Here is a 13,573-nt window from a genome sequence, read left to right as displayed (position 1 = left end):
TGTTAGCTCTGGCTCTCATTTTATCACTAATATTCCTGAGGTTATTTTTCTTCATCCATCAACTTTTTCTAATGAATTAATTGCAGAAAATTGCCATGATTTAGACACAAAGTATTGGTTTATAGTTATTGTGTTTTTATATTGTTCTGAGTGATTTCCACCTTATGAAAAAACGGGACTTTTTTCTGTTTTAATGAATCTGCAATCAGGCAGATGCGCAGCCATCTACTGGACATTTTAGAAACTACATTTTAAGAAATATAATTTCAGAAAACAGAACCACAAATGTGAAAGGGAAAAGACAATGAGTAAAGAAATGCTGTCAGTCAGCTGCTTCAATGTTACATCAAACTTAGAATTTACTGAAGAACAAACACAAATAATAAAAGTACTCGAATACGAGTAGAAGTTTGTGGAGTTAATTTAGACACAATTTCTTTCCATGCAGTCTGTCTTTCTTTTAATCTTTCAAGGGGCTTTTGACATTAGCTCCACAGCTATTTTGATGGGTTTTCTTGAACCTTTTGCTTATTTCTCCCTGTTTCTTTCTTCCTTACATTTATAATAACTTTAAATCTGATGCAGTATATTTTCCTTTTCACATTGTTGTGAAGCAAATGTGTGGCATAGCTTTCTGTCCAAACAAAAACACAAACAAGATCAGTAAAGTAGTTTTTAAGCCAGTCAAAAAGGGCAGATGCCACAATTTACCAGAATTATATATGTGGGTTAAATTAGAAAAGTGTGCAGTATATGGCCAAAGTAGTGATTACACAAACCAAATTTGAAGTGAAAAAAGAAATCTAATGTACAATGAGTATAATACTGACATGCTGAGATTACATTGGCTGTTTGCTGCTTTTTTAAACATCTATTGACCTAATTGTCTCTCAGATGAATAAATGTCCCCACATTTTTTCTAATTTTTAATAAAGAGACTAGTAGTAGAATTATGCATGTGGTGAAGAGGAATATGAATTGACAGGAGCGGTTCATTTAATACCTAATACTGAATCCTTTTTCAGCTTTTTTATCCCTTTTGTGTCTGAGGAAATGGCCGTGGACCTTGTTAGATTCTTCTCCTGCCCATAGTTTAGTCTCATTAGCCTCTCTATAAATGTGCAAATTAACTGCCTCACCTTGTCCCTCCTAATGGCTCGATTAAAGCCCAAAAATAAAATAGAGAGCTTTTATTTCATAATTTGCCTAGATGATTGTTCCCATCTTAAAGAATCCAATTCCAGTTGCTAAGATCCCCCTCTCAAGTTTAATTTTGGTTACAGTTTGGAGAACATAAACAAATTGGATAGATAAATGAAAGCAATAGGCAGCTAGCGGTTTGCAGAAGGACGCTCAGCATGATTACCAGAGAGTGGATGCGGACGGACAAAGCAGATCACTTGGATGCCACTTGAAATGGCATTCGGACAGATGACAATGAGGCTCTTGATAAGAGAAGGTTAACTGACTGATGCAAACACAAGAGGCTGATTGCCACTATTTGTAACCTTAGACAAAGCTGTTGATCTATTGTAGATTTCATTAGGAGTTTGAGATTTTAATGATTCAGCTATTGACTTTGTTCGTGAATAATGACTCTGACTGATAATTGTTAACGTAACTAACTTCAGTAGTTCTTTATATTAGTTATGAGTGGAACGTTTCTTTAATATTGGTGATAGCCACAATAAGGAGAGCTGTATAAGAGCACCAACCCCACTGGCCTGCTGTTGATATACACATAGGAAGGGTTTCCTGCTTGTCACTGACACCGTTTTACATAAGAAGGTCCTAAAAGGTTTAATTCTAAATCTCATATTTAACAATATTCACCACGTTTGCACTTTACAAATAAAATTTTCCTTTTACTTCTCTTCTCTAGATCCATACGCGAAGATCCACCTCATGCAAAACGGAAAGAGGCTGAAGAAGAAGAAAACGACAATCAAGAAGAACACCCTCAACCCGTACTACAACGAGTCCTTCAGCTTCGAAGTCCCATTTGAACAAATCCAGGTATGTTTCCTCTGTCTTATCAACTATCACACTCTAAAATCCTATCTTCTAATTGCTAAGTTGGAAACAAGTTATAAAAAAACAAACTGTTGTATATTTGCTTTGATAAATAGGAGCTTATTTGGCAAACAATCATTTTATTGTTTTTCATCATAACAGTTTAATCAAAGGCATTTCAGTTTAAATCGGCCTCAGTTCTGCAATTAGACAAGCCAATTGCTGAGTGGATGTGATTCTCTGCACTCTATTATTGCCTGTGGCATTTATCTCGTTTATCTGTTTGTAGCATTTCTTACAGTGCAATGATCACCGAACCTATCATCATTAAGCTGATTTTAACCAAGTATTATAGCAGCGATGATGGTCTTTGATGGCATCTGTGGTTTAGGAGGGAGAAAAGATTGAGTCTTTATTAGAAACAGGTAAATTCATTGACTCGGAACGTATAAAAAACAAACAAGATTATCTTCTCAGGCAAGGTGGTAATTGAGTGAAATTAATTAAACCTGTCACAGCTCACCAATCATGGGTTTGATACCCCACAATCAATTTAATCAGATCTGATTTCAATTAACCATATTCAGATAAATACTCATACCTGTGTGCCGGCCACCTGTTTGAGCTTATCACCGAGCTGGAATTTATTGAATCAGAAGCTTGTCATTGATTGCATTTATTGAATCCTTTGGGACAACATTAAACACACTTTAAAGACCTAATTTGACTTGGACAAATCAGTCCAACACTCTGAGCTTGCTGTAAATGTTAAACTAATGACCTGTTTTAACACATTCTCCATGACTGATAGCTCCTGAACACTGTGAGCTCTACTGACCTTAATTACACACATATTCCACATATTATTGATGTTTCTGGGGAACACAGTTTAAATTGTTAGTCGATTTCCCTCTCTTTGTTTACTTTTTCAACAAGTTACCCAAGCTTCATTATAAAAAGACAATGTGTTGAATTCATTTTATTTGTATCTATTTTAACTCAGAAATGTTGCTTTTTTGTTGTTAAAGTAACCTTTAATGGACTTGTGTTTAATATTAACTTAAACATATAAACAAACGCCCCTAATGCAACATTAAGGTGTTTGTTTATATCTTCAGCTCAGGCTTCTCATTAGTAATACTGTTTTGCGAAAATGTATTTTCCCCTCTTACAGATTTATTCTGTTTTAATTTTTGTTGCACCTAAATGATTCATATCATCAACAAATTTTATTATCAAACAGGTAGCCTGAGTAAATACAAGAAACCGTTTTCAAGTGATTTTATGAAGGGAAACATGGTATCCAAACCAACCTGGCAGAATCATCACTATAGTTTTCTTGCTGAAAATCACAGCTTTTATTTTCGAGACAGGACTCTCTCTCCGTTACTCAACATTTCAGCCAAACATTCCTGCAGTGGGAGGAGTTACCTGCTCGGCATCTGCATAAACTGCTCTGTTCTGTACCAGAAAGTGGAAATGCACACAGAATAAAATATAAGAAAAATATGAAATAAAATAAAAGGTTCCAACAGAAAATGTTGCATACTCAAAAGGTGTCTTTAGACTGGACTCTGGGAGAGTTTGGATTAAATTCTCTTAAACTGCAAGACTTCCAGCAGAACTGTACTTCTAGCCTCAGTGTTAATATTTTGTGCATTATCAACACTTAGAAAATGGATAGGGTCAAAATATATTCATAAACATGCACACAATAAACAAAGAGGGTTAAAAATACAACAGAACCAGTCCAAGACTTCTAACTCAAGACTAAATGAAGACTAAATTCAGCTAATTTTTAAACAAAATTAAGCATTTAAACCTCTTATATGAAGAATGGAGTACAAAAATTTAGCAGATTTTCCAATGATAAAAATGTTTTTAAAAGAATATTTGGTTACTTTAAATGCCATCATTTCTTCCCTTGTCTGATAACTTAAATATTGATCAAATGTTCTGAGTGTTTTAATATACAGATCATAGAGTGAGCATAAAGCTTTCTAAATAAAGTGACTTGTTTTATCTTAGATTATTCCTGTTAGATATAAAGAGTCAAAGCAGAAGTTAGTGGTAAAACCGCTCCACAGATTCACTCTGAAAAAGAAACCTCCTAAGCTGTTGATGTGCTAATTTTCCATATTAACGAATCAAAGTATCTGCTGGTTCAGTATCAAAGGAAGCCTTATTTCAATAATCAAACTGAAGGTGAACTGCAGCTTTAAAGCCCAGCTAACCCAAACTGGCCTTCAGGGAGCCTTATTCAGTATTTCATTACATGCTGTATTAGCCACGCTCTTTTAAAACAGCAGCTCGGAGTGTACATGGGTGGCGGTGGTGGCGGCTCCATCTCAGTGTGCCGGCGGATCGAAACTTAATCAGGCTGCTTCGTGCACTAATTCATATTCTGAGCCTTGGATTGATGCCCCGGTCACTCCTCTTTGCAGCTTCACTTTGAATAAACACTCAGTGACGCTGAGGGCAAAAGTCTGAGGAATCAAACAATCTGTTTAATCAACACACATCTGATTTGTGAATTATTCCACACTTACATAATTTGCCTTTATACCATAAAATTTAAAATATACTGTGGGGACCATTAGTGGTCAACTAGCAGTCAATAAAACCCCTAAGCTTCTCTCAGAAAAATGTTTCTGCTTCCTGTGGATTGAACAGAATAGGGAACACAAGCAGCACCTGAGGGAAACCAGACTTGTTCTACAAAGCAGACCGACGGGTGACATGTGGAAACAGAGCTGCGGTGATTGTTCTGCAAAAAGACATGAACACTTAATATGAAGTGACTTTAAAGGTACAGAAGTCTGTCGGTTTAAATGTTTAATGTAATAGCAGAATAAAACACTAAAAATGGGGAGGTACCATAATAATGTTTTCAGAACAACGAAAACAAAGTAACAATTGTGCATGTGTTAAACCACCCTAAAGGTCTTGATATTTTACTTTCAGGCAGCCATCTTTCCTGTAATATTTTAATACTGTAATTATTAAAGTACTCTTGATTACTTTCTGGAGGTATTTTACAGTTTTATTACCAAAATGCATAAAAATATCCAAGATTAACCAGACATGTTATAAAAAGCTTAATAATTACAGTCTGTAGATCTTAAAAACTTAATATTGGTTTATCAATAATATATAATATATAAAATTGCTCCTACAATTTGTCAATTGCAAATTATAGGAGTTTTAGATTATTTTTAAGTAAAAGTAAAATTCAAGATTTACGTCAGTCTGTTTGATTGTGATTTTGAGATAGACCAACACAAAGTTGTGCATAATTTAGTGGAAGGAAATGATTCATGAACTTTTTATAAAAAACTGAAAAGTGAGGTAAGCATTTTTATGCAACCCATGTTCCTCTGATACCCCTAAATAAAATCCAGTGCAACCAACAGTTTAATCTCTGTGAAGACCTCAAAGGTTTGTTTGAGAGCATTAGTGAATAAATCCTAGCATTTTACAAAGCACTGTTCCCTCCATCATCTAAAAATGGAAAGAGTTTGACTCAACTGCAAATCTACCAAGACGGAGGCGACGGAGGCGACTGTGGTTCAGTAGGAAGAGTAGTCGTCTTGCAATCGGAAGGTTGTGGGTTCGATTTCAACTTCCTCATGCTGTATGTCGATGTGCCCCTGGGCAAGGCACTTAACCTCAAGTTGCCTACCGATCTGCGTATCGGTGTATGAATGTGTGAGCGTTAGCGAGTGCGATTGGGTGAATGTGGCTCTAGTGTAAAGCGCTTTGAGCGGTCTGTATGACTGGAAAGGCGCTATATAAAATTCAGTCCATTTACCATTTACATGTTTGTGGATCTAAATTGAAAGGCCAGACAAGGAGAGCATTAATCAGAGGAGCACCTAAGAGGCCCCTGGTATTTCTGGAGGAGCTGCAGAAATCCACAGATGTCCTCGGGTGGTAAAATCTGCTGACACGACAATTAATAGTAATGGTCTTTATTGATCTGGCCTTTATGAAAGAGTCACGAAAAGAAGGCCATTGTGGAAAGAAGGACAGATGAGGATCCCGGTTGCAGTTAGCTAAAAACAAGGTGGTCCAATTAGATGAGGCTAAATCTAAAGTTTTTGGCCCACGTGCAAAATGTGATGTAATGAGGGAAACTAACACTCCACATCAACGCTGAACACACCATCTCCACCGTAAAATAACAGGCTGGTGGCAGCATGATGCTGTAGGGATGGCTTTCCTAGGGTTGATGAATGGAGCTAAATACAGGGCAGTCATGGAAGGAAACCTGTTAGAGGTTGCAATAGATTTCAGACTGGAATAGCCAGAGACAACAAACATACCACTAAAGCTACAATAGAACAATTGAATTGAATGAGTTGGAATGGCCCAGTCAAAGTCCAGACCCAAATCCAATTGAGAATCTGCTGCATGAATTGTAGATTTATGTTCACAGATGCTGTCCATCTAATCTGAGTGAATTTGAACTATTTTTGCAAAGAGTAATGGGCAACAAAATTCAGCCTAGATGTACAAAGGTGATAGCGAGACAAAGCAAAAGACTTGGTTCAACAAAATATTGACTCATGAGGGCTGAATACAAATGCACACCATACTTTTCAGATTGTGATTTGTAAAAAATGTGGAAAACCATGTGTAGTTTTTTTTTCCTCTTCACAAATGTGCACTACTTTGTGTTGATCTTTCACATAAATTCTCAATAAGATACACTGATACACAACAAGTTGTTTTGCATATATTTAAAATGAGGCGTCATAATAGAGGTCAAGAAACAAAATGGTCTTTTTGGGATTCATAAACCAGCTAAAAGAGAAACTTGAATGTTTCTAAATCAAACTGTACATCTGCTGTTTTCCCCACCTCCCTCCTCTTCCTCCCACTGCAGAAAGTGCAAGTTGTTATAACTGTTCTGGACTATGACAAGATCGGCAAGAACGATGCCATTGGTAAGGTGTTCGTGGGCCTGAACAGCACGGGCACGGAGCTTCGCCACTGGTCCGACATGCTGGCCAACCCGCGGAGACCAATCGCCCAGTGGCATGTGCTGAAGCCCGAGGAGGAAGTGGACGCTCAGCTCTCCACCAAGAAATAGACAGGGCCCTTTCAGCTCCTGCCTTGTAGTACTCTTTAGCCAGTATGTGTAAATACCTCAGTGATATATGGGTCCATCCAAGTAAGCCCTCCCTTTACCCTATGATTACACAAAGTAAAGCGTTCAAACGTACCGCTTTTATTTTTTGGGTAGGTTCTCCGTTTGGGTTCCTCTCTGATTTGATTGATTTCGTTCTCCGAGCCCTTCACCGCCATGACCAAAAGCCCCCTTCTTTTAAGCAATATGATCTGTATAGATAGCGCATGACTGAAAGAGTTTATTGTATCACAGTTGTATATATATAAGTATGCAGACAAAAATGATTTCTAGTTTCTGTGTTTGTATGTTGTTACCCGTTTCCTAATCTGTGTATATCTCGATGTTTTTAATAAGATGTTCTATTTTAAATTATGTAAATGCAGATATAGAGGAAAGCCAATATTATATATCCCAGGATTTAAAAACGTCTACCTTATTACCTTATTGCATTCCAGAATAAAACAATTAACTCTAACCTGATTGTAAAGGACGGCATCTGGGTTTAAGTTCAGCATCATAGAGGAAAACAAAAAAAAAACAATACAAGGCCATTAACTGCTATGGGTTTGTTGGGAAAATTATGCTGCTGGACGTTTTAAAAGCACATGACTTCTAATGATGTTTCATACTTAGTTCTCTACCGGGAACTGCAGTTTATGTTTGAGTTGAAAAATTAAGTCTGTCTTATTTTCATATATGGCAAGAATATTTTTTGATTTTCGTTTTCAAAATTTGTTGAGAAACCGACCCGACGTTTGAGGGGTAAAAAAGCACCAAGCTGTAGCCATTGTGCCCTTAACCTTTTTTGACAATATTTTTGTTTAAACAGCCTTGTCATAGTTAGAAGTGTCACGTTTTACAAAAAACTTAACCTTTGTCTCAACAGAATGTTGAGTTTCTAAACACTGCCATTTTCAGGGAGGTGACTTGAGTTGAGAGCCCCTCTCCTCATGCATACTCCCACTTGCTAGTGGTTGTAGCTTTGGTTTTTCGGGAACAATGTCTCTGGCTGCAGTGGTGCCCTAAATCGCAGTCTATGCTTTGCGTTGCCTTCTCACAGTGACAATAGAGCTAGCCATGTTTTACTGCCAATTTTAACTTTTATGTGGCTGCTGTTTTTGCACCGGACGTCTTTAAAACTCGCGAGTTGACTTCTCTGAGAAACATTTCTGCTTTGTGTCAGGACACCTGCAGGGGGAGCCAGAGATCCTGACAAGGGTTTCTTTGAAGCAGGGCAAGGAATTAAAAATAGAGGTGTGGGGAAATTTGGCCAGTCAATTTAGTAAACTGTACATTAACAGCATTGGTTTGTTTTTGATAGATAGACAGATGTAGCGTTTTTATTGAGACATTAAGCTTAGAATTTAATTTATGTTGATTAAAATCAAGTTGTAACTTATTTACATACATTTATATAGTTTCCTGCTGCTGAAAGGTTTGTTTAAATGGTATTGATTGAAGTGAAAATCTGCCCAAAATTCCAATATCAGTGCTCATAAACGTTTTTGTTTTGCTCGTTTTCAAACTAACAACTCGTACTTTTCTCCTAAACTACTCTTCAGATGGAGTGTAAACCATGCTTAGAGTGCTCAATACAGTGCAAATGGATTGTAATCTGTTTCCAGAGTTTCCTAATCAAAGGGAGTGAACAGAAGTATGTGTGTACAGTTTCCTAAATTTAGTTAATGAATTACAATATGTATGAATGGTTTTGAAAAATGCTGAAATAATTGTTTGTGAACTGAAAGAAAAAAATTGCAAATGACTAAATTAGAGTATAAGAATCTTGGGTGTGTGTATAGTTTCCTAAATTTAGAGAATTGATTAAAATACATGAAAACTGCAAGAACGGGTTGCAAGTTGTACAGAAAATTCCCTAAACAGATTCTAATGCATGTACACAATTTCCTAAACCGAGGGAATGCATTGGAGTCTGAACGGTTTTCTAATCTGGAGGAATCGATTGCACTCCAGTTGTATGGCTTTTAAACTGCTGGAATTGATTCCTATGTGTGCATACGATTTCTTAAACTGAGGAAATGAACTGTATTCTATGGTAAAGTTTCCTCAACTAAGAAACGACTAATCGCAATCTAAGCGTAAAATTTTCAAAACTAAAGGTACAGATCACAGTGTGTGCATGGAGTTTCCCACACAGAAAGAATACACTGCATGCAAAGGTTTCCTAAACTAAGGAAATAATTATCTGTGCTTACAGTTTCCTAATCTCAATGAATTAGTAGTAATTCATACACAGGTTTTGAAACTGCAGGAACAGATCACAATCTGTGTGTGGAGTTTTCTATATTAATGAAACAGATTGCAATACATGCACATAGTTTACCCAAACTGTGGAAATCAATCACATATGGTTTCCTAATCTAAATGAGTAAAATGCTGTAGTGAATAGTTTCCTAAAGTGAGGGCTTGAATTTCAGTTTGTGTTTACAGTTTCCTAAATAGAGGGAACAAATTGCAGTTCCTGCATAGGTTTCCTAAACTAGGAAATCTGATTACATTCTCTGCATCTGGTTTTGTAAACTGACTGCAAATTCCCTTGTACAGTTTTCTAAACTGAGGGAACTGCTGGTAATATGTGTATATTTTTATAAACTAAGAGAAGGTATGATCATTGTGCATATGGTTTCCAAAACAGGGGAGGTGGGTTGCATAGGTTTCCTAACCTAGAGCACATACCCCAGTCCATGCATAACTTTTATAAACTAAGAGAACAGATTTCAAACTGCGTACAGTTCCTAAACCGAGAAAACGGATTTCCCCCGCCTCCTTTTTTTATTCCACCTCCTTGCCTGTGTTGGGCTCCGCACCTTTAGGCCAACACCATCAGTTTAGTCTTGTCGTTAACACACGACTACACCTGGAGAGCAGGTAAATAACCATACAAGTTAATGGTCTGCTGTGTCCATCGTATCCTTTACTGACAGGTCCAATTAGGAGTGGAATAATCCATAAAAACCATGAAGTCTCTTATCTTGGAGGAACCTCCTGCATATACTCGATGCTTATACTTCAGGAGGACTTTCTAAATGTTTTCAATGTTAGTGTGTAGTCGATAGCTCTATTATGAAAAAGCTACTTGTCATTCCATAGGAGTCTCTGAGGACTGCTTTGTGTATCACTGTGACTGCCGTGTGTGCTTAGAGATGTAGATTTCAGTAGGTAGCGAGTTTGTTCTGTAGTGACGTCGTGGCGTTTAACGCCAGCCCCCCTTCCCGCCCCCTCCTCCTTCTACACGCAACCAGAGAAAGAGTGAGCGTGCACGTCACTGCCTGACGTCACGCGTTTTTATCCGAGCGGGCCGCTTTCACACAGCATTTTGTTGAGCACTGTGCAATACTTGTATGTTCATCCCTTAGTGTTCAAATCAGTGGAGAGGATGACGTCCGGCCTTCCAGGTGAGAAGGTACGGACGCAGCGCACCGTAGATCCAGCTTGTTCACCTCTTTTTAGGGTTTTCCTCTCACTTTTTTTTCGCAGGTTTGTTTCTCTCCACTTGCGCACAGTTCCAGCATCAGAAGTTTCAGGGAGTCTCAATTAAAAACCAAACAGGATAAATATCCCTAAACATGCTATGTATATATCCACACCATGACAGAAATAAATATAAAGCGAGATAAATAACTATTTAACAACAAGTATCTTTCATCAGCATTTTAAATCTCTTCATTAATTATATTTTGCCTTATTGGGTCAAAATCCCTTTTTATATTGGAGAAGAAAACTGAATGTACAGTACAGACTCTGCTAGTGTAGATCTCTTTAAATGGGAGATTAATAGATGTACTTTGCACTTTTTGTTGTACAAAAAGGTAATATAGTAATTGAAATTATTTTTAAACTACATTAATAACCTGTGTGAGGTAAAAAGTCTCCCTGTCTGTAAACTTTCTCCCAATTTCATCCCTGTTAAGGACTAAAAGTGCAACAATTCAATAAAATAGAATGTGTTTACATGTGTGATCAATTAAATAAAATTTGAATAAACACATTAAAGAAATCAAAAATGTATTTATTTAAATTTATGAACAAATACATAATGAAACCAATATTAATTTAAGCATCTGCCCTGCAACTCAACTGTAGACCAATCACATGGTGTATAGATGTATTAGCCCCGCCCATTGAATAAAATAAAATAAATGTATGTTATGTGACAATGGGACAAGGAAATATTCAAATTAAGATCATTTTACAAGTAACATTTTAGAGTAATATATTTAAATAAGTATGTATTTCATACATTATGGAAACATTAAAATAATTATAAATGTATTTATTTATTAATTAGATTTATTCCTGAATTTATTTATTTTATTTTGATTTCATCACAGTTTTTAATATTTTATTGTATCTTGGGGCTACAGCTCCATAAATCAGTTGGATCAACAAGTTAGATCAGTAGATCAAAAAATTATATTACTAACCTACAGTCCATCATGAAATAATTAAAATTCAATAAAATTCAAATGGATGTAATAAATTCATGATATGCTGCACGCAGGGCAATTAAATAATTAAATAAATTTACATAATAGTGACTTAGGATTTCTTCAGGATTTCCACATTTTTACATTTAATTACAAATTTAACATATTAGATTTAAATACTTTTTTCTTTGATTTTGTTTTCAATTTTATTTTATCACACATCTATAAATATATATTGAGCAACAGATTTGTAATAAATTGTCTCCCTTTGGGCCAACAGTACATCTCTCTTCAACTTGAGGGAATTTTTTAATCGACATTTTGCATGTGTAGATCCATGAAATCCACAACAGCTTCAGATTTAAAGTCCGAGGCCTCAACGAATCAGACTGTGTTGAAGGAATTATCCGATCAAACAGAGACACATCAGGGAATTCAGTAACGGGGGCAGCGTTGCAGAACCCATCGGCTTGCGAGGTGGAAAAAAAAAACTTACAAAGCAAAAAGCCATTATAACCTGCACTGCAACGCCACGCCCTCCTCACCACTTATTACGGTTTCCCACCAAAGCGTGCAAGTATAATCAACAATGAGAAAAATATCTCCTAAAAAAGCTGATCAAGCTCTCTGTGTGACAAGATTCTCTCCAATGGAAAAGCCACACTGACCTTTCAGAAGCAAAGCTGTGTAAAGTATTAGAATCTCATGCTGTAGAAAGATCCTAGATGCCTTTGTGTATATCAACTGCCTGCTTGAGTATTTTGTGTGTGGAAGTTTTCTCTGTAATCTTGTAGAACTGTTTGGGGTGTTTTTTCCTGCCATATTGCTCGCAGCCACAGCGAGCCGCTGACGATTATATTTGCTGTGTATACCTTCATTTTCTGATGAGGTGTTTTACAGTTTTGTTTCACTTTGTGTAGTGATTCACTCTGTGGAGTTTTCTGACTGTTGTTATATACCTTCATATACACAAATGATCAATAAAAATGTTTTATTTCCTGTTGATATATCTCATGTCATGTTTTCATTCCCATAGAGGGTTGTCTCACTGCTCAGCTGAGAAACAAAAATTGTCTTGATGTTTTATCAGAATCCGCTTTATTGACAAGTTTGTACAGACAAACAAGGAATTTGACTCCAGTACACTTTGCTCTCAATAATAAAGCATATCTTTGTTAAATGTACATATATACACAACTGAGTTTACAATTGAATATAATGTGAGATCTGTCCAAGTATGCATGGTGTTGTTCTGGAACTCTGACTGTCTAGTGTTCATCAGAGAAACAGACTGAGGGAAGAAACTGTCCCTGTTGCGGCTGGTTTTAGTGAACAGTGCTCTGTAGCGCTGACCTGAAGGTAAAGCTTAAACAGTTTATGTGCAGGGTGTGTGGGGTCTGCAGAGATTTTAGCTGCCCTTTTCCTGCCCTAGACCTGTATAAGTCCTGGATAGAGGGAAGGTCATCCCTGATGATTCTCTCTGCAGCCCTGATTGTTCATTGCAGTCTGGACTTGTCCTGTTTTGTGGATGAGCCAAATCACACTGAGATGGACCAGCAGCTTCTGTGGAAGGTTGAACTTCTTGAGTTGCCTCAGTCGTACAGTCTCTGCTGGGCCTTCTTCCGTACATCGTCTGTGTGTGAAGACCATCTCAGGTTTTGAGAAATTGTGGTTCATAGGCACCGGAAGTGGTCCATAGAAAACACAGTGGTGTTGTTGAGGATGGTGAGGTGGGGATGTGTGGGAGTGGTGTTCTCCGAAGGTCCACCATCATCTCCACAGTCTTGACTCTTGAGTGGGTTAAGTTCCAGGTGGTTCTGACCACACCAGCGTACCAGCCGATCCACCTCCTGTCTCTATGCAGACTCATCACTGTCCTGGATCAGTCCAATAACAGTGGTGCCATCTGCAAACTTCAGGAGTTTCACAGATGGGTCCACTGAGGTGCAGTCATTCGTGCAGAGGGAGAATGTTATGT

General features: G+C 37.2%; 1 protein-coding gene across 1 annotated transcript in view; it reads left to right on the top strand.

Annotated features, from left to right (window-relative positions):
• Window positions 1–12,598, top strand: part of syt1a (synaptotagmin Ia) — a 302,852-nt gene extending 290,254 nt beyond the window's left edge. The window contains exons 10-11 of the mRNA XM_047389686.1: window positions 1,883–2,016; window positions 6,902–12,598. Of these exons, the coding sequence (XP_047245642.1) occupies window positions 1,883–2,016; window positions 6,902–7,108 (341 nt within the window). The 3' untranslated portion in view covers window positions 7,109–12,598. The remainder of the gene's footprint in view (window positions 1–1,882; window positions 2,017–6,901) is intronic.
• Window positions 12,599–13,573: the final 975 nt, after the last annotated feature.

The sequence above is a fragment of the Girardinichthys multiradiatus genome, chromosome 17 (genome assembly GCF_021462225.1).
Source record: "Girardinichthys multiradiatus isolate DD_20200921_A chromosome 17, DD_fGirMul_XY1, whole genome shotgun sequence".
NCBI classification, from domain to species: Eukaryota; Metazoa; Chordata; class Actinopteri; order Cyprinodontiformes; family Goodeidae; genus Girardinichthys; species Girardinichthys multiradiatus.
Note: the sequence above shows the minus strand (reverse complement) of the source record. Positions and strands in the feature narration are given on the sequence as shown.